The sequence below is a fragment of the Lepidochelys kempii genome, chromosome 5 (genome assembly GCF_965140265.1).
Source record: "Lepidochelys kempii isolate rLepKem1 chromosome 5, rLepKem1.hap2, whole genome shotgun sequence".
In the NCBI taxonomy this organism is placed as follows: Eukaryota; Metazoa; Chordata; order Testudines; family Cheloniidae; genus Lepidochelys; species Lepidochelys kempii.
The window spans coordinates 50574520-50593647 of record NC_133260.1 but is presented as its reverse complement, the minus strand read 5'-3'; the positions used below and the strand labels follow the sequence as shown (position 1 = coordinate 50593647).

At 41.2% G+C, this 19128-nt stretch overlaps 1 protein-coding gene across 3 annotated transcripts in view; it reads left to right on the top strand.

The window, feature by feature from the left end:
* PTCD2 (pentatricopeptide repeat domain 2) overlaps positions 1 to 19128 on the top strand; it is a 39518-nt gene that overhangs the window by 4885 nt on the left and 15505 nt on the right. For all 3 annotated transcript variants that reach the window (XR_012158931.1, XM_073344313.1, XM_073344311.1), the window contains exons 2-6: positions 4628 to 4720; positions 7907 to 8036; positions 8663 to 8780; positions 12610 to 12688; positions 13939 to 14030. Coding sequence is in view for 2 of the 3 variants with exons in the window: in XM_073344313.1 (XP_073200414.1) it covers positions 4628 to 4720; positions 7907 to 8036; positions 8663 to 8780; positions 12610 to 12688; positions 13939 to 14030 (512 nt within the window). In the remaining variant the exon portion in view is untranslated. The remainder of the gene's footprint in view (positions 1 to 4627; positions 4721 to 7906; positions 8037 to 8662; positions 8781 to 12609; positions 12689 to 13938; positions 14031 to 19128) is intronic.

Sequence of the window (19128 nt, the reverse complement as noted above, 5' to 3'; positions counted from 1 at the left end):
TAATTACCTAATGACAAACTACCTTACACCCTTTGAACCCCTTGCTAATTTATGTAGCTTTGAAAATCTGCGTATTTAGTGCCCCTTTACTTAACTTTTTTGCTGGATAATATGGTTAGGCTTCAGTATTTGTCTATTTCTGCTGTGTCTACCAACATGATATCTGGGTGCCATATATGAAGTAGACTTCTTGACTCTTCCTGTGTTGGATACTCAGCAAGTATAACTTGAAATCAAGAAGTGACCTTCCAGAGTTCTGGAATCCTGGAGTACCATGGGGACTATTTTGTAAGGGTTTCAGAGTTTTTAGCATCTGCCTGTATAATCCTCTATTTTCAAATTATCGAGAATCTTGCATCTTTCCTTTGCAATCAATGTACACATCAGGTTGCCCTGTACAGCTTGTTTTTCCCCATTAAAATCAATTAAGAAAATGACACAGCAAAGAAAACAATTTGGACTAGTTTTTGTGCTGTGGAGTTTGTACTAGGTGAGTTTTTTATCCAGAGGAAATTTGAATGCTAGTCAGAAATAATATTATTTATTATTTGTGTTGCAGTAATGCCTAGGAGCCCCTGTCAGGGACCGGGACCCTGACCCCATTGTGCAAGGCACTATCCAAACACAGAACAAAAAAGACAGTCTCTGCCCCCAAAGAGCTTATACAGTCTAAGTATAAAACAAGAGAGAACAGGTGGAGGCAAGCAGAGAGATGGGAGAGAAAAAGTACAAAAAGTGACTAAAAATGGTATTATGGCATTCTGTACTTTTTTTTCCTTTCTCTCTCCCCATGATTTTCAAATCAAACTTGTGCAATTTAAAGTCAAAAGATGAATTTTCTAAATGTGAGGGCTAGACTCAGCCATGGACCTGATAATCTGAATGCGTTCTTTCTGCCTTGCAACAGAGAGGTACATTTTAATATGCAGCCCTGGGACATTATTGTCTCCTAGCTGACTGCACTCCATGCTTTGGACAGCTGTGGATATTAATATCGCTTGCTGTGGTGTAGTTCCTCACCTTCAGAAATTTTGTTTGTGAAAATCCAATAAATGAAATCTCAGTTGCCTTAATTTCTCCAAATCAGAGGATGATACTTAATAAGTAAGGGTACAATTTTGTCACAGAGGTCATGGATTCAGTGACTTCCAAAGACCACCGGCAAGTGGTGGGAGCTGTCCTGCCGGCAGGTGGCTGGGGGTTACCCCACAGTTCCTTGCTGCTCCAGGTGCTGGTAGCATCTGAACTGCCGTGGGTGGGGGGGGAGATCCAGCAGCTCCAAGCCACAGGGGGAGGGGGACCCTGGAGCTCCGAGCTCTCCCGGGTGGTGATGGGAGCCCCCAGAGCTCCCTGCCGGCCCCTGCAGCGGCTCCCCATTTTGTCACGGATATTTTTAGTAAAAGTCACGGACAGGTCACGGGCAATAAAGAAAAATTCATGGAAGCCCGTGACCTGTCCGTGACTTTTACTAAAAATATCTGTGACAAAATCATAGCCTTATTAATAAGACCACCTCAAAAATAAAGAAGTGTTGTAAATTATTAAACTGATGATCTCTTGATGAGATGTGTTAGAAATGGCACGTTTTGGGGGTGGAAGGAGGAAAGAATATACCAATTTTCAAGATTCTAGTTCAGTGGGAACAGAAGAATTGTCATTTAGTCACCCTGTTATAAGAAAAAGAAAAGGAGTATTTGTGGCACCTTAGAAACTAACAAATTTATTTAAGTATAAGCTTTCATGAGCTACAGCTCACTTCATCCAAAAGCTCACGAAAGCTTTTGCTCAAATAAATTTGTTAGTCTCTAAGGTGCCACAAGTACTCCTTTTCTTTTTGCGAATACAGACTAACACGGCTGCTACTCTGAAACCTGTTATAACAGGTTACCATGAGACAAGACACACTTGAAAGAAATGAGGTGTATTTATTTCAACTGTGTTGGGATGATTTGCATTGGTGTATATTTTAATATGTATAGATGGGCCTTTATTTTCTTATGTAAATAGAAATTTTAGGATTTTCTTTATTTTTTTCTGGTTCCTTAGAATTTTTGGTTTGTGTGTATGTATAAATAAAACTATCCTTTTTTCCTACTGATAAGAGCTGCTCTATTAGTTAGGCTACTTATTTCCTTTTTGTATTCTCCTAACTTCTGATTAAGCCAACACATAAAAAGGATTAGAATGATTCCATAAGCAGCCTAGAAGAGTGGATTGTGTCAGTGTAAACTATTACAGTAAACTATTACAGTAACTCTGTTAAAACTGCTTTGTTGCATATAGCTTCTGTTACTTAAAAGATGTCTGTGATGGTAGAGATTTTGCAAACAGAACTTAGCTGACAATTAGCTGAAAAAGATGAGATGTAAAAAAAAATTGAGTTCAGCATTGAAGTCTTAAGATTGTAAACTCTCTGGGGCAGGAACCATGTCTTCCTATATACTTGAACAGAACCTAACACGAATGAGCTCCAAACTTGATTGGGAAGTTTGGGTTCTATTGTGATGCATAAAATAATACATGCTCATCTTTCAGTTCCCCCCCCCCCCACTTTTATGAAATTATTTTGGTACTTCCTGGCTTACTCAAGAGATCCCAGAATCATAGAACTGGAAGTGACCTCAAGAAGTCATCTAGTCCAGTTCCCTGCACTCAAAGCAGGACTAAGTATTATCTAGACCATCCCTGACAGGTGTTTGTCCAACCTGCTCTTAAAAATCCCCAATGATGGAGATTCCACAACCTCCCTAGGCAATTTATTCCAGTGTTTAACCACTCTGACAGGAAGTTTTTCCTAATGTCCAACCTAAACCGCCCTTGCTGCAATTTAAGCCCATTGTTTCTTGTCCTATCCTCAGAGGTTAAGAAGAACAATTTTTCTCCCTCCTCCTTGTAACAACCTTTTATGTCCCCTCTCAGTCTTCTCTTCTCCAAACTAAACAAACCCAGTTTTTTCAGTCTTCCCTCATAGGTCATGTTTTCTAGCACTTTAGTAATTTTTGTTGCTTTTCTCTGGATTTTCTCCAATTTGTCCACATCTTTCCTGAAATGTGTCGCCCAGAACTGGACACAATACTCCAGTTGAGGCCTAATCAGCGCAGAGTAGAGCGGAAGAATTGCTTCTCATGTCTAGCTTACAATACTCCTGCTAATGCATCCCAGAATGATGTTTGATTTTTTTTGCAACAGCGTTACACTGTTGACTCATATTTAGCTTGTGATCGACTATGACCCCCAGATCCGTTTCCATAGTACTCCTTCCTAGGCAGTCATTTCCCATTTTGTATGTGTGCAACTGATTGTTCCTTCCTAAGTGGAGTACTTTGCATTTGTCCTTATTGAATTTCATCCTGTTTAATTCAGACGGTTTCTCCAGTTTGTCCAGATCATTTTGAATTTTAATCCTATCCTTAAAGCAATTGCAACCCTTGCCAGCTTGGTATCGTTCGCAGACTTTATAAGTGTACTCTCTATGCCTTTATCTAAATCATTGATGAAAATATTGAACAGAACCAGACCCAGAACTGATCCCTGTGGGACCCTGCTCATTATGCCCTTCCAGCATGACTGTGAACCACTGATGATTACTCTCTGGCAACGATTTTCCAACCAGTTATGCTCCCAACTTATAGTAGCTCCGTCTAGGTTGTATTTCCCTAGTTTGTCTATGAGAAGGTCATGCGAGACAGTATCAAAAGCCTTACTAAAGTCAAGATATACCACATCTACCACTTTCCCCCATCCAGAAGGCTTGTTACCCTGTCCAAGAAAGCTATTAAGTTGGTTTGACACTATTTTTTTGGACATATCCATGCTGACTGTTACTTATCACCTTATTATCTTCTAGATGTTTGCAAACTGATTGCTTAATTATTTGCTCCATTATCTTTTCAGATACAGAAGTTAAGATGACTGGTTTGTAATTCCCCAGGTTGTCCTTATTTCCCTTTTTATAGATGGGCACTATATTTTCCCTTTTCCAGTCTTCTGGAATGTCTCCTGTCTTCCATGACTTTTCAAAGATCTATCATTCTATGATAGCACAAATATCAAAGTCTCTTCACTGCCGCTATTTGTGCTGTCATAGAGTGGTGCATTCTGGGATCTCCTGAGAAAGCCGGAAAGGACCACTATTAAGAGGATTTCACACATGGGGGAGCTTTTCTCTGCCTTTCTGCTCTGACTGCTCTCACAGACTGGTTAGTGGGGAAAGACACATCTCAATTTTAATTATTCTTTTGCAGTTTAATTATGCATGAAGCAAAACTATTATACTGCTCACTCCTCCTTGTCTATATTTGCCCTGCAAAACTGTAGGAGTAAATATTTATGTTTGTCAGTAAAATAAGCAACTATGGCTCAGAGACTCAGTTGAGAAAGAAGGTACCATGTTTACCATCACATTTTGACTATGATGCACTTTAAGAGCCTGGTTTTTAAAGGCACTGAACGCCCACAGCTTCCATTGACTAAGCTGCAGGTGCCTAGCACTTCTGAAAACCAGGCCCTGAATCTTCTTGTGGATTACATGGTAAGTAATAGCAGCAGTTCCTAAATGAAAACTTCAGTGTCGTCAAACAGTAAATCTAATATGATGGTGAATCTTCCCCTTCCTCCCCATTTTTAGCAAAGCGATATCTGTTAACAGATGATATTATACGATTGCAAGAATTTCAGCTGAAGAAGGTAGCAACTGAACATCAAATTTATGGCAATAAAGGTACAAGTCTTTATTTTACTGAGCAATATCATCAATATTAAAATTAGTGCTTGAGATTTCTGTTTGTTCCAGTCAAGGCCACCAAACCACTGTGTAACTTTGGAACTTTTTAGAACAGATAACTGTTTTCTTCTACAGGGAAACTTAGTACAAAATTTAGTAAATGCTTAGGTATCTAGAGGAGGGTTATGCCAATAATTCTGTCTTAATCCACTTTGTAAATTAGCAATTTTGTGCTATTCAGATATTTCCTTTCTCCCAACCTCTACTCTTGTATCTCATCTGATTCTAGTGACACTTGTAAATTAGAAATATGAAAGATTTCAGGCTCTCCAAAATGAATGAGAAGTAAAGTCTTGGATTGTTATTGTTAACAGACAAAGTCCCATTAGGAAAAATCTGTAGTGGTTCCTTCTCCCTTTAGTTAATGAAACCTAAATCTGCCCTGAGGAGTTCAGAAAGGTTATGCAGGACTTATCTTCATGAAGCTGTCTGATTATACACAGATTTTATTTCTGTTTAATGCTAACCTGCAAGAATTATTCCAAAGAACAAAATGAGGTTTGTTGGGGGGGGATGTTCTGTGAAGGTGAAGATATAAAACCCAATCTTAAATGACCCATTCTTTGTGGGGGGACAGGGTGGGAGCTGAGAGTTATTTCCTGAGATAAAAGATAGAAACAAGTGTTAAAAAATTTAATTGGCAGTATAGTGTCATAATGCAAAATAGGGTAAGAGTGAGACACCCATAATTTAAACATGGGATGAATGGCATGAAACTGTGTCACATTAGTGCCCTGGGGGAGGAAAAGAGCAATGCAGGTGAGACATAATCTGTGGTTGGTCATTTCACAATCCTAAAAATAATCAGTCAATTGACTGGTTATACCAGGGATCTCAAACTCAAATCACCGCAAGGGCCATATGAGGATTTGTACATTAGCCCGAGGGCCGCACCACTGACACCTTTTCATATAAAGATACAGAAGCCCCCAGCTCTGCCCCCACTCCACCCCTTCCATGAGGCCCCGCCCATGTCCTGCCTCTTCCCACCCCTTCCCTGCCCCTATTCCAACCCCTCCCTCAAATCCCCATCCCTGCCCGCTTCTTCTCCGCCTCTTCCCCTGAGCGCGCTGTTCCCCGCTCCTTCCCCCTCCCTCCTGGAAAGTGCTAAGTGCTGCCAAACAGCTGTTTGGTGGTGGGAAGCACTTGGAGGTAGGTAGAGGAGCGGGGAAGCGACGCGCTGGGGTCGGGGGGAGAGGGCGGTGGGTGAGGGGAGCTTGGTGGCCACAGGAAATAACTCCGCGGGGGCAGGGAGCTTGGTGGGCAGCAGCAAATAACTCTGCGGGCTGCATGTTTGAGACCCTTGGGTTATACATTGGTCAAATATTTTAAAGCAGTGATTTATTAGAACACTAACCTAAAAAAAGTAAAACTTTATGGTCTCCAATAGGCTTCGCTGTAGGTAGATAGTTATGACTAATAAAAAACAAGTTACTTAACAATTATTTTAACTCAGAAAATTGCAAAACACAATGAAATGAAGTTGTATAAAATGAAAGAATGGCACCAGGATGCAGTCAAAAAGGTAGGCTCCCACCTGCATCTGGCCATTCTTGCTGGAATATTTAGCAACATTTGACTGTGGTCAGATAAATCGGTGTCAAATGACATTATTTGAGCAGTCAGTTGACTGGCTTGCCAAGCCTAACATAATCACAAATCTGGTGTGGAAATTTGCTTTCTTTCAAAGCAGCTTAATAAGTTTCTTCACACTTACTCATTTTTCTGGTACTTTGTGTGGATATACCATTATTTAAACAGTATTCTTTAAAAATATTAGGCAACAGGGCAATTCTTAAAAGCTTTTCATGTTGAAAAAATAGTGCTGCTTCTTAAAACATGAAATGTTTGTTTTGTGTCTGATTTGTGTAGCATTTATCAGATGAATTCTCCTTAGAGAATTGTGGTTTTACATCCTGTGATGTTTACTTTGGGCTGCGCAAATTTGGACTAGTAGCCCCACAGTCAATCAGGCTTTTGCCACAAGGAAAGCAAAGGTTTGGTGGACTAATAATTACAATACTGCTAGTATTGATTTGCATAGATCTACTGTTAAAAGTACGTTTGTTTTTTATGTTTAAAAGGGCTCTCTTCCCTTTCCATTTCCACTGTTTGCTTCACTCATAAGATCCCTGCTATAGTGGTGGAATTTCAGTATGCAGAAGATGTGGAATAAGATTAATAAGATATATATTGAACTTATTAATGTGGGTCAGGCACTGTTACTAAATGTAGGAACTAAGTTTTATAGGGATTCAGGTCATACTTCACTTTGTTCGTCTACTTAGCTGAGTTATATTATCCCCTGGGACATAATGGATATATAATATGTCAAATTCCTAGTTTATGGTGTATATGTTATATGTTCTTATTTCCTGCACCCACCATAGCGTTTGAGAGACCAAGAGAAGTAATTAAGTTTTTTACCCGGATCCTATGGTTATAGCCTGTGCATTTCTGTTCTAGCTTTAGAAGAGTATGAGACATCTCTTCTCCTTGCTTCTTTCACTTATCCAGGAATATGAATCCCCCAGACCAATACTCTTATCTAGTGATTGGTATAGGTCCCATGCCTGTTTGAGTCTACAACTGGGACTGGAAGAAAGAAAGAAGAGTATCAAAGCTCTTGGGGGTTTTTACTTTTATATCCCATACAATACATGGTGCAGAAGAGTCTAGAAAAGCTTCAGATTTGGAGCCCTTTTTAAAGTTGCTGAGTCCCCCTCTCTTTCAGACATTCAAGTTTTCAAGGAAACCCCCAGATATGTACTTCGCTGTGGGAGGTATTATCTCATCTACACTACCGGTTACTTCGGTATAACTTACATCGCTCAGGGGTGTGGATTATACCAACCTAAGTGCCAGTGTAGACAGAGGTATGTCAGCGCGAGAGCTTCTCCCACCAACATAGCTATCGCCTCTTGCAGAAGCAGGAGTTATTAAGCCAATGGGAGAGCTCTCTCCTGTCAGCTTAGAGCATCTCCACCACAAGCAATGCAGCTTCATCGGTGCTGTAGTATAGATGTAGCCTATGAAATTGTCATACTTCTGGTACAGAGGTATAGTATGCTTACTGAAGGAGCTGTGTCCAATAGACTACTGCAACAATTTGTTTACTTTCAGATTCATATTTTAGAAATATTGAAGAAAAATTGAAGAAAAATGGAATAATCCTCAAAGGTGAATTAAAAACATTGTTGCATTTGTGCCAGACACCAGACGATGTGGAAATAGCTAAAAATGTTATTTACAGGTAATTTAGAAAAAAATCCAAAGCAAATTGTTTTCTCCGTCTCCCTGTATTTTTCATTTATGGCAGTTTTATTTGTAATGTATCTCTCTAGCAACGATGAAACGTTGAGCTCAGGAAAAAGAAAAAAGGCTATGGAGAGTGAAAAAGCCGCTCACGCCTAGATGTTACCCTGCAGAAAAGGGTGGCAGCATGTTGGCATCAAAATAGCCCTGCTACTGCCTGTACTGCTTTTGCTTTGTAAATAGAGGACTAGAGTATTTAAGGCTTTTACATTTTACAAGTAGCATGTGTACTAAAAAAATAATGCAACAAAATCGAATACAAATAAATGCTGTAGCAATATATAGGCCCACTCCATTGCTAAACTGATAGAGATTACTTTGTGGGCAACGGAAGAGATGACGTTATTATTATTACTGTTCACTTCAGTGTCAGCTCCAGCCAATTAGTAAATAATGTTCTTTCCATGCAATGATCTTACTGTTCTAAATGCCATCGACTGCATACAGACAGAACAGTCTGCCTAAGCCATTTCATATGCAGATTTCATTGCCTCTTGAAAGTCATAATTTGTCACAATTTTCCACTCCTAATGTATTTACGTTTTTTAAATCTTTTCTGATCAGGTACCATACAGAGAACAGAAATGTGGCCTTTGGTGAGTTTAAATTTGGACCTCTTTTTATGAGGCTGTGCTATGAGCTGGACCTTGAAGTAACTGCAATAGAACTCATCAAAGATCAGGTAGCTTCCCTTTATATATATTTTTAAATTATTTTCCATTTCAATTCTAATTTTGGTCAGTAATATGTTGTGTGTCCTGACCTCCTGTGAGCTCAAAGTTATACTGAAGTGGAAGATTTTTAGAAATAATGGGAATTTATTTTCTAAGATGCAAACACGTGTGGGCTGATTAGCCTGTGCTGATTTTTCAGTCTCTGCTCTTCTCCATTAGGAACAACAATTGAAAACATTGAACCAAACTATCATTTCCGTTGTAATTGGGAGGTTAGCTGTATTTCAGAGTAATTACAACATTTTCTATAAAATGCTTTGAATAAAAGTTCTTCAATCTACCAAACCCACCTAACATTGGTAAACATATTTCACTGATGCATTGTTTGTTCTATATAATCATCTGTCACGGAGTGTGGGGGAGTCGGGGCCCTGCACCCCCTTCTTCCTGTGATTCCCTGTGACTCTCAGCCAGCCAGTAAAACAGAAGGTTTATTAGACGGTAGGAACACAGTTCCAAACAGAGTTTGTAGGTACAAACAGGACCCCTCAGTCAGGTCCCTCTGGCGGGCAGGGAGCTTAGACCCCAGCCTTGGGGCTCCCTCCATTTCCCCAGACCGGTCCAAACTGAAACTCCTTCCAGCAGTCTCACCCAGCTTCTCCCTGGCTCCTCCTCCAGCCTTTGTCCAGTTTCCCGGGCAAAGGTGTCACTTGGCCCCAACCCCCCCTCCTTGCTCAGGTTACAAGCTCAGGTATCATCCCTCAAGTGAAGTCACCCCTGCTATCCCATCCCCAATGCAGACAGTCCCAGTAAAACTCCCCTGCGACATCCCCAGGTCAGTCTTCCCCACTACCTGCTCCGTCACATCATCTTTGGACATCAGTGATTCTGAGTTTTTGTATAGAAGATTAGGCACAGATTTAGAGATGCTGAGCATTTGCAGCAACTCTTGAAGCTTATGAGAGCTGTGTGTGCTCAGCACCTCTGAAAACCAGTCCCTTAATGCTTTACAATTATAAAGACTAGTTTTTGAATAACATTTTGAAGATATAAAATCGTGTATATATATGATACCTAGGTCATTATTACAGGGGAGGATGCACTTTGGAGCCCTATAATGTAGAGAGGGGAGGCTATGTATTATCAGCCCGTTCCAAAGCCCACTGAAGTTGATGGAAAGGCTCCCTTTGACTTCAGTGGGATTTGGATTAGGCATTAATTTAATAACATGGTTGAGCACATGCCTAGCTTTAAGCATGTAAGAAATCCCTTGAAATCACTGAGGCTGCTCACATGCTTATTCAGGCATGTCTTTGAATAAATATCTCTTCAAATTGGGGCCTATGTAAGAAAGGCCCTGACTACTTGCAGAACTGAGGAATGGTATTCGATCACGGAAGGCAGCTGTCACAGTAACTGGGCCAACCACATCTTAGATACCTTTGTGTCTTTCTCAAGTGCACCCCTCAGGTGACAGGCCTGGCTTCCTGCACCTCACTCTCAGTGGAACCATGTGGTCCAACCACTCCTAGATTGAATCTTGAGAGTGTAGCACACCTGTTTACCCAACCATGTTAATCCAACGGGCCCAACCAACCAAGTTTGGCACCTGTAAGCCCCTTTTTCTTCAGGCACCAGTGACATCAGCTGATTAAAGTGACTGAGAAACAGTGTCTTCAAAACAAAGTAGCATTTAATTGCCAAAGGGAACACAGCATTTAGGCAAATGGGTCAACACAACAAAGAGTTGAATATATTCCCTTACATAAGCTTAGCCTCCCTATCCATAGCTCAGGTAGGTCTGACTTATTCCCATCTGTGGGTTGAGAGAGCCAGCTTGCTTGCTGCAGTCCCTGTGTGTGTCTCCGTCAGTCTGGGTGACAGCCTCAGGGTAAGTCTACACAGTAAAAGTGCACAGGCTAGCCTATCCAAGCAATCTTGAATCCAGCTCAAATTAGGGTGGTAAAGATAGCAGTGTGGACATTACAGCATGGGTGGCAGCCTGGGCCAACCACCTGAGCTCAGACCCACCATGACCACCTGGGTCTGAGCTCAGGGTGGTTAGCCTTTGCTGCCACACATGCCATAATATCCATACTGCTATTTAGCTTGAGTGAAACTAAGGAATGTCTCCTACTTGGGCTGGTAGGCATGATCCCTGCTGCAGTGTAGACGTACCCTGACGGACCAGCTAGCTCAAGCTTAAAGCACCACTTAACTCGAGCTAGAGATTTGTGTGTGTGGATGGGAGTCAAATTGGAGTGTAACACTCAAGTTGTAACTCAAGCTGACTGTACTGTAAAGATATACCCTGGATTTTAGGAACAGCTTGAGCCTAGGTTTTGGTTTGGGAACAATATACCTTGCCAGACGATCTGGAGCGAGGCAAGGGCTATTCTCAATCCATAGGTTCCCCATTGTTTCTCTGAGGAACCTTATCTTTGTCACTGCTGTGCCTTTCCTGCTGGTTTCTCCCTTAACAACCTCTTTGATTTAACTTCTGGCAGTCAAGCAGGCTAATGTGGAACAGATAACCAGAGGGGCATGCCATATTTATAAAAAATACTACATGTAATTAAGGCTACAATTTTTTTCACAGAAATTTTTAAAAAAATTATGGCAAAGGTGTGTGGAAAACAAGGCCATTTCACGGAAAGGGGAAGAGCAGGGGGCCTATGGGAGGGGTTGGAGAGTGAGCCTACCTCTGTGAGGAGGGAAGACCCTGAGGAAAAATGGGGGCTGGAGAGGAAGCCTGCCTTGCACTCACTCCGCAGCAGCATCTCCTGTCGTGTAGGGCTGGGCCTGGCTGCCTGCTCCAGACATTGGTACTTAGCTCACTTGGACACAGCGCCACTAAGGTGTGGCTCGCCTGTCCCTCCATAGGGAGGGGAGGGATGGAGGAGGGGAGGGCCAAATTGGATTGTCATTGTGACCTAGTCCACGGGTCGCAATGCCACTCAGGTTTGGTGTCTCTGCCCCTCTGTCCCCACCTGCAGAGTGGCGTACACACCAAACCTGAGTGGCCCTGCGACCATGTGGGCCAGGTTGCAACTTCCAGAGGGGAAAGGAGCTGTTTTGCGAAGATCGCGTACTTTATTCAGATTCATGATTATCAGAAACACTGATTTCCCCGCCAAAGTCATAGCCTTACATGTAACCCCTTCATCCTCCGCAGTAACATTCAGCAGTCGCTGTCACTAATGCAGCCTCTTTGGATAGAAATTCAAACTTAATATACCTCTAGCATTGTATTGACTCGCACACATTCATTTCCCTGAATGCTCCATGTTCGGTATAATTTCAGTGAGGGAAGATACGCTCATTTTTCATGCTAAGGCGCTCTCTCATTAAATTTTCTGCTCTTGGTAATTCCAGCCCTAGTCCTGGTCAGCTCACCACTTTTGTTCTGTGTTCAGCAAAAAAACCCTCCTTCAGTTTGATGGTGCTGGCATTTTTCCCCCTCAAAGACATCATTAATCAGTGTTCAGCTACAAGAAAGCACAAACCTGGATTTATAACTTTTAAGCTTTCAAAGTAGCCTGTACCCAATCAGTTCTGTTTGTGTTAACTTAAAGGGCATATCCTGCCATCAATCTTTTTTGAAGTAGAACTCAGTGGGAGGTTCTTCTTCAAAAATCAGTGACACAATATAATCTAAAGTTCAATGGAAAATTAAAGATTACTCCATTGGGGGAAACAAGGAGAGCTTTGAGAGCCAAATGTATCACTTATGGGGACATGGGCAGTTCACAGCTGGAGGACATGCTGTATGTGGTAAGGCAGGTCCTAATAGCAATTTTGTTTAAAACCTGCTCTGTTTATATTTTTCTTCACCAGACTCTGCACGGCTTCTTCTCTGATAGCACATCGTTCAATATTTTGATGGATATGTTGTTTAAAAAAGGTCATTACGAAAGTAAGTACTAAAATAAATGTGTCAAGGCAAATGCATTTTGAGCAAGATACACTTCTGAAATATAACCATGAATCTATTTTAAAGCTATACAGAACACTGAACAGTGTGCTCCTTTTGGCTCGCTGAGCCATATGTGATCGCTCTTGGATTTGAAAGCTGCACAGCAGTCTGCAACAGCATTCAAAGGGCTCCATAATGTGTACTCATTAAGTACTTGCAGCAGCACTCTAGCCTCCCATTAACAATACTGTACAATTATGGTTGAGGCAAGAGCCTTTTGTTTTTGACTCCTGTTTTCAAGGGGCTTAACTTCTCTAAAAATGTCCTTTAGACTGAAATTTCTCATGCTTCCCCCCCTCCCCCCGCCCCCACTTTGTTTTGTTTGTGGGATGGGGAAGTTTGAAGAAAATTTATTCAGGCATTTTTGTGGGTGTTACAGCATGTGGAAAAAAATGTTTGTAAGAAAATTGTTCAGAGGCTCTGTTTGTTTGATCTGAAACACATACAGTCAGAGGGTCTCCCCCACAACACTGCCATTGTCTTTAAAACCACAATCTCTCCCTATATGAAGACCTGGGAGGCGTCACATGTGGCCTAAAAAGGATTTTCTAACATGAAAATCTAAAGCATAATGTAAAGGAAGGTTGGGACAAATCCTTTTTTTGGAATTTGCAGTATACACAGTACAATGTCTTGGCATTTGGCAAATCTGATTTCAAATATTGCCAGGGTCAGTAGGTCAGGAAGGCAAGCTACCCTGGAAATGAACAGATTAGAGACTGGATACAGGGTCAGGGTGTAGAGAAGCAGCTGGGAGCTTGTGGGAATTCTGTACAGGGTTGGTGAAGGGAGTTTGGCCATTTTTTTAAAATGGCTACCGCATGGTGTCTCTTGGGATCTGAGAGGCTGATAGGCAGGCATATGATATGAGTATCACATTTGTATGAATATTGATGTGACAATAAGACAGGATTTAGATACAAATTGAATCCAAATCAAGTATTCATCACATCCCTCTTGTAAAGCAACAGTTTAAACCACGTAACACTGATGCAAGGTTTCTGAAAATATATCATTTATATGTAAAAACTCTTTTTAGACTAATAGATCTTAATCTGCAGCAACATTTTAGTTGGGCTCATATCATATTGTAATCTTGCGTTTTCAGTGGTAGATGGGTTATGCATTAAGTATAAGAACCCCAATTAGTGAAGTACTTAACTACTGGATGAATATCTGTTTTTTGGCAGGTGCCTTGGAAGTGCTGGGAGAAATGAGAAAACAACATGTAAAATTAATCAAAGACACCTATTTACTTGCATTTGCAATATGCTACAAACTGGTAAAAGGTTTCATTATTTCCCTGAAGAAGTGTTTTGGTATTTTATTTTAATTAGATTTATCTTTAAAATTTCTATTTGATACCCTGCCATTGTTTCTCATCTGCTGCAAACACTTCAGTTGGATACGTAAGTCAATCATAGATGGCTTCTTTGTCAAGTGTACAATATATATTGCACACACCACAAAAAAAATGTTAAATTTGCAAAGTTGAGCACTCATAAGTTAGGAAGTGCCAGAATTAAGATTTCTTATGCAACCGTAATTCATCTCCCTTGTGCACATGTATTATGATTCAGTCTATTATTATATGATTACATACTATTTTTTCCACAGGACTCCTGCCTCATTCAATGGCAGTTCTGCTACTATAACACACTCCAAACTTGGCATTCAGCACTTGTTATTTCCTGGAATATCTGCTCCTTGCAGAAATGTCAGTGTATGCTCAAATCATTCACTAATTTTACATTATAGGCAAACATTATCTACAGACTAGACTGAGGCACCCAAATTGGTGTCACTGATGTTCTCTGTTTCTCTCTAAATTTGAACCCAGTTCTGCAAAAATGAAATGTTAAGGATATTAACACAATATTTTTTCTGGTATGTGTGCCACCCTAGAAAAGATTGTCCTCCATTAGTTATAGCTCTGTCAGAAATCCATACTTAGTTTTCCACCATGCTTTTTGGTAATACAGCCACTGGCTCCGGAATAATGACTCCACAGTAAACTCCGTTGCCCAGAATTTTTCAGCTAAATGTAGGAGATATTTTTTTAATTGCACTCAAGAAAAAGAGTTGACCTAAAACACTATCATGGTAGTGAGTTTTACAGTCAAGCGTTCTCAAACTGTGATCTCCAGTGGCCTGAGGAGCACCTTCAGGTGGTCCATGGAGAGCTGGCTGGTCACATGGTGATGATATTTGATGGCCTATAGGATGGGAGGTGGAAAGTGCTCAAGAATGGGAGAGGAGATTGTCCACTGTGTAAAAAAAGGTGGGGACCTTTGCCTACAGGCAGATTTGAAGCCCAGACCTAATAATTTAAATGTAGAAAGTTAATATTTGGGAAGTTATGAGCATCTAAAAACTTGGGATATAATCAAACTGTTTTGTAATCTAAATTATAGAGGTTGCTACTAGGTATCTACTGTAATAAGTTAGTAATTATATAGGGCCAGATCATGGACCAAGGAGCAACCCCCCATTAAAGGGCTTTGCTCTTAACTTATACCAGTCCAACATCTCTAAGGCATCCTTAGCCCCTACCTGCAGTAGCTGGCATGCAATAGGTTTTGAGGAGTACCAGCAACACATACAGTCCACTGCTTCTACACCCCTCCCACCCCCCTGCAACATGTCAACATATGTAATTTTGGGCTAGAGGATCCTGCTGTTCATACCCCTAAAATTCTAATGAATCTCCTTGTATAGTCTGCTGCAAAGAGCTGCTGAAGAATTTGGTTTCATTGCACACACAAGAGTGTAGCATCCTGCAAAGGTTCAGTGGAGATGCTTGATTTCTACTGCTTTTGGCCCTAGCCATGCTTTTAGAAGAACCTGGCCCATCCTCACTTATTGAACATAGCTAAAGGAGGATGAACTGAGGAGTAAAAAGAAAAGGAGTACTTGTGGCACCTTAGAGACTAACCAATTTATTTGAGCATAAGCTTTCGTGAGCTACAGCTCACTTCATCAGATGCATACTGTGGAAAATACAGAAGATGTTCTTATACATACAAACCATGAAAAAATGGGTGTTTACCACTACAAAAGGTTTTCTGTCCCCCCACCCCACTCTCCTGCTGGTAATAGCTTATCTAAAGTGATCACTCTCCTTACAATGTGTATGATAATCAAGGTGGGCCATTTCCAGCACAAATCCAGGGTTTAACAAGAACGTCTGAGGAAGGGGAGGGGGGGCGGTAGGAAAAAACAAGGGGAAATAGGTTACCTTGCATAATGACTTAGCCACTCCCAGTCTCTATTCAAGCCTAAGTTAATTGTATCCAATTTGCAAATGAATTCCAATTCAACAGTCTCTCGCTGGAGTCTGGTATTGAAGTTTTTCTGTTGTAATATCGCAATTTTCATGTCTGTAATCGCGTGACCAGAGAGATTGAAGTGTTCTCCGACTGGTTTATGAATGTTGTAATTCTTGACATCTGATTTGTGTCCATTTATTCTTTTACGTAGAGAATGTCCAGTTTGACCAATGTACATGGTAGAGGGGCATTGCTGGCACATGATGGCATATATCACATTGGTAGATGTGCAGGTGAACGAGCCTCTGATAGTGTGGCTGATGTTATTAGGCCCTGTGATGGTGTCCCCTGAATAGATATGTGGACACAGTAGGCAACGGGCTTTGTTGCAAGGATAGGTTCCTGGGTTAGTGGTTCTGTTGTGTGGTATGTGGTTACTGGTGAATATTCGCTTCAGGTTGGGGGGATGTGTGTAAGCAAGGACTGGCCTGTCTCCCAAGATTTGTGAGAGTGTTGGGTCGTCCTTCAGGATAGGTTGTAGATCCTTAATAATGCGTTGGAGGGGTTTTAGTTGGGGGCTGAAGGTGACGGCTAGTGGCGTTCTGTTATTTTCTTTGTTAGGCTTGTCCTGTAGTAGGTGACTTCTGGGAACTCTTCTGGCTCTATCAATCTGTTTCTTCACTTCCGCAGGTGGGTATTGTAGTTGTAAGAATGCTTGATAGAGCTCTTGTAGGTGTTTGTCTCTGTCTGAGGGGTTGGAGCAAATGCGGTTGTATCGCAGAGCTTGGCAGTAGACAATGGATCGTGTGGTGTGGTCAGGGTGAAAGCTGGAGGCATGTAGGTAGGAATAGCGGTCAGTAGGTTTCCGGTATAGGGTGGTGTTTTTGTGACCATTGTTTATTAGCACTGTAGTGTCCAGGAAGTGGATCTCTTGTGTGGACTGGACCAGGCTGAGGTTGACGGTGGGATGGAAATTGTTGAAATCATGGTGGAATTCCTCAAGGGCTTCTTTTCCATGGGTCCAGATGATGAAGATGTCATCCATATAGCGCAAGTAGAGTAGGGGCGTTAGGGGACGAGAGCTGAGGAAGCATTGTTCTAAGTCAGCCATAAAAATGTTGGCATACTGTGGGGCCATGCACATAGCAGTGCCGCTGATTTGAAGGTATACATTGTCCCCAAATGTAAAATAGTTACGGGTAAGGACAAAGTCACAAAGTTCAGCCACCAGTTTAGCCGTGACATTATCGGGGATAGTGTTCTTGACGGCTTGTAGTCCATCTTTGTGTGGAATGTTGGTGTAGAGGGCTTCTACATCCATAGTGGCCAGGATGGTGTTATCAGGAAGATCACCGATGGACTGTAGTTTCCTCAGGAAGTCAGTGGTGTTTCGAAGGTAGCTGGGAGTGTTGGTAGCGTAGGGCCTGAGGAGGGAGTCTACATAGCCAGACAATCCTGCTGTCAGGGTGCCAATGCCTGAGATGATGGGGCGCCCACTATCACCCAGTTAAAATTTAATAGCAATAATACTTTTGCCATTTCATTAAAGACAAGGTGCCTTTGATAAGGGGATATGCCAGGGTAGCCCTTTATGCGCTAAAGATGATTGAAAGGAGATTATTTGAAATTTTAGTCTTTCATTGATTCTGCCATCCGTCTCTTAAAGTGGTACATGCTAAAATGATGGTTTGGGGAAAGCATATTCCAGAAGCTCTATAGAAGTTCAAAGTACTACTGTTAATACTGCAATATAGGAAGCTTCAGGAAAGCGATAAGCACACTCTTACAAGGAGAAACTCTCTAAAGTTGACAGCCTTAGGATGTAAAATTATGATGCTACTATAAGTAATAGTAATGCGTAATTATAGCTGTATAGATTTATTTTGAATAGCAATACCAGGAACCTGCTCAGAGATAGATATATAGATAGATAGATAGGATTTAAAGATGGGATTATTGCTCATGGATAAAAAAAGGAATTGTTGTTTACTCTTTGCACAGAAGTGTTTTTAAGGTTAGAAAACTGAATATTTCAAATTATTGTAAGGGATGGCTATCATCTGATTTCAACAGGTAGTCTTTTCTGTTGCTGCCATGAAGGGCAGTACCTCTCTTACGGAGAACAAAATCTTTAGATAATAAGTCTGTTTGCTAATCATTGGAATAAGTCTCCAAAAACATACTTTAAATAAAATAACAAATGAAGGATCATTAACAGTAGTGAAGACTATCCATCACTATAATAAAATAACAGCCTTAAACACTGAAAGACCCAAATCATAAAACAGTCAGCGGCTACATCGCAGGTGTAACTCTTGAAGTCGTGGCAACAGAAAGCAGGAACAAATATTAGAAAAAACAATTGAAGGTGATTAACTAAGCAGAAAATACATGGACAAACAAATTATATGATCCCATTGAAAATAGTGATGTAATATCAATGAGTTCCTTTGGCACATCGATCCGCACAGAAAGGCCCTGATCCTGCTCACTTCAGTGGGACTACTTGTGTGCATAAAGTTAAGTGTGTGTGTGTAAGTCTTTGTAGCAGCTGGCCCTAACAGAGTGTATGTTTAAGGCATTAGTGGAACATCTATGTGATTATTTATTTCCAAGAAATAATGCAAGTTATCCATACTGAAGAACTAGCAAAAATCTAAGCAATATTAGAATTCCTCCTATAGAACAATCTTTCAAAATGTATTCTGTAATAATTCTTATGGAAACAATGAATTCTCAAGTGCCTGGGTACAGACTTCTTTTAGATTAATGATATCTAGAAAGCATGTTGGTTTCCTTTGAGATCCAATGCAGCTCACAAAGCAATGTAATGATGAAAAGTCCATTTGCTTAGGAGGCATGCTGGCGGTGGGAGGGGCAGTGTCCATAGCGCTAAGCACAATGGTTCATGGGGCCGTTTTAGCCCTCTGAGCAGCCCACAATCAGGGCAATGCAAAGGTGGTTTAAAGTCAGCTTTGCTCCCACGATCGTGCCTCCCCTTGATTATACCTTTGGTGCTGACCTTCTCAGGAAGCGCAGCACAGAATCTGCCCTGTAGTGTGGTGTAGTTTGGTTCAGGTGTGATGACCATTTGAAAAGATGTTTGTCTTG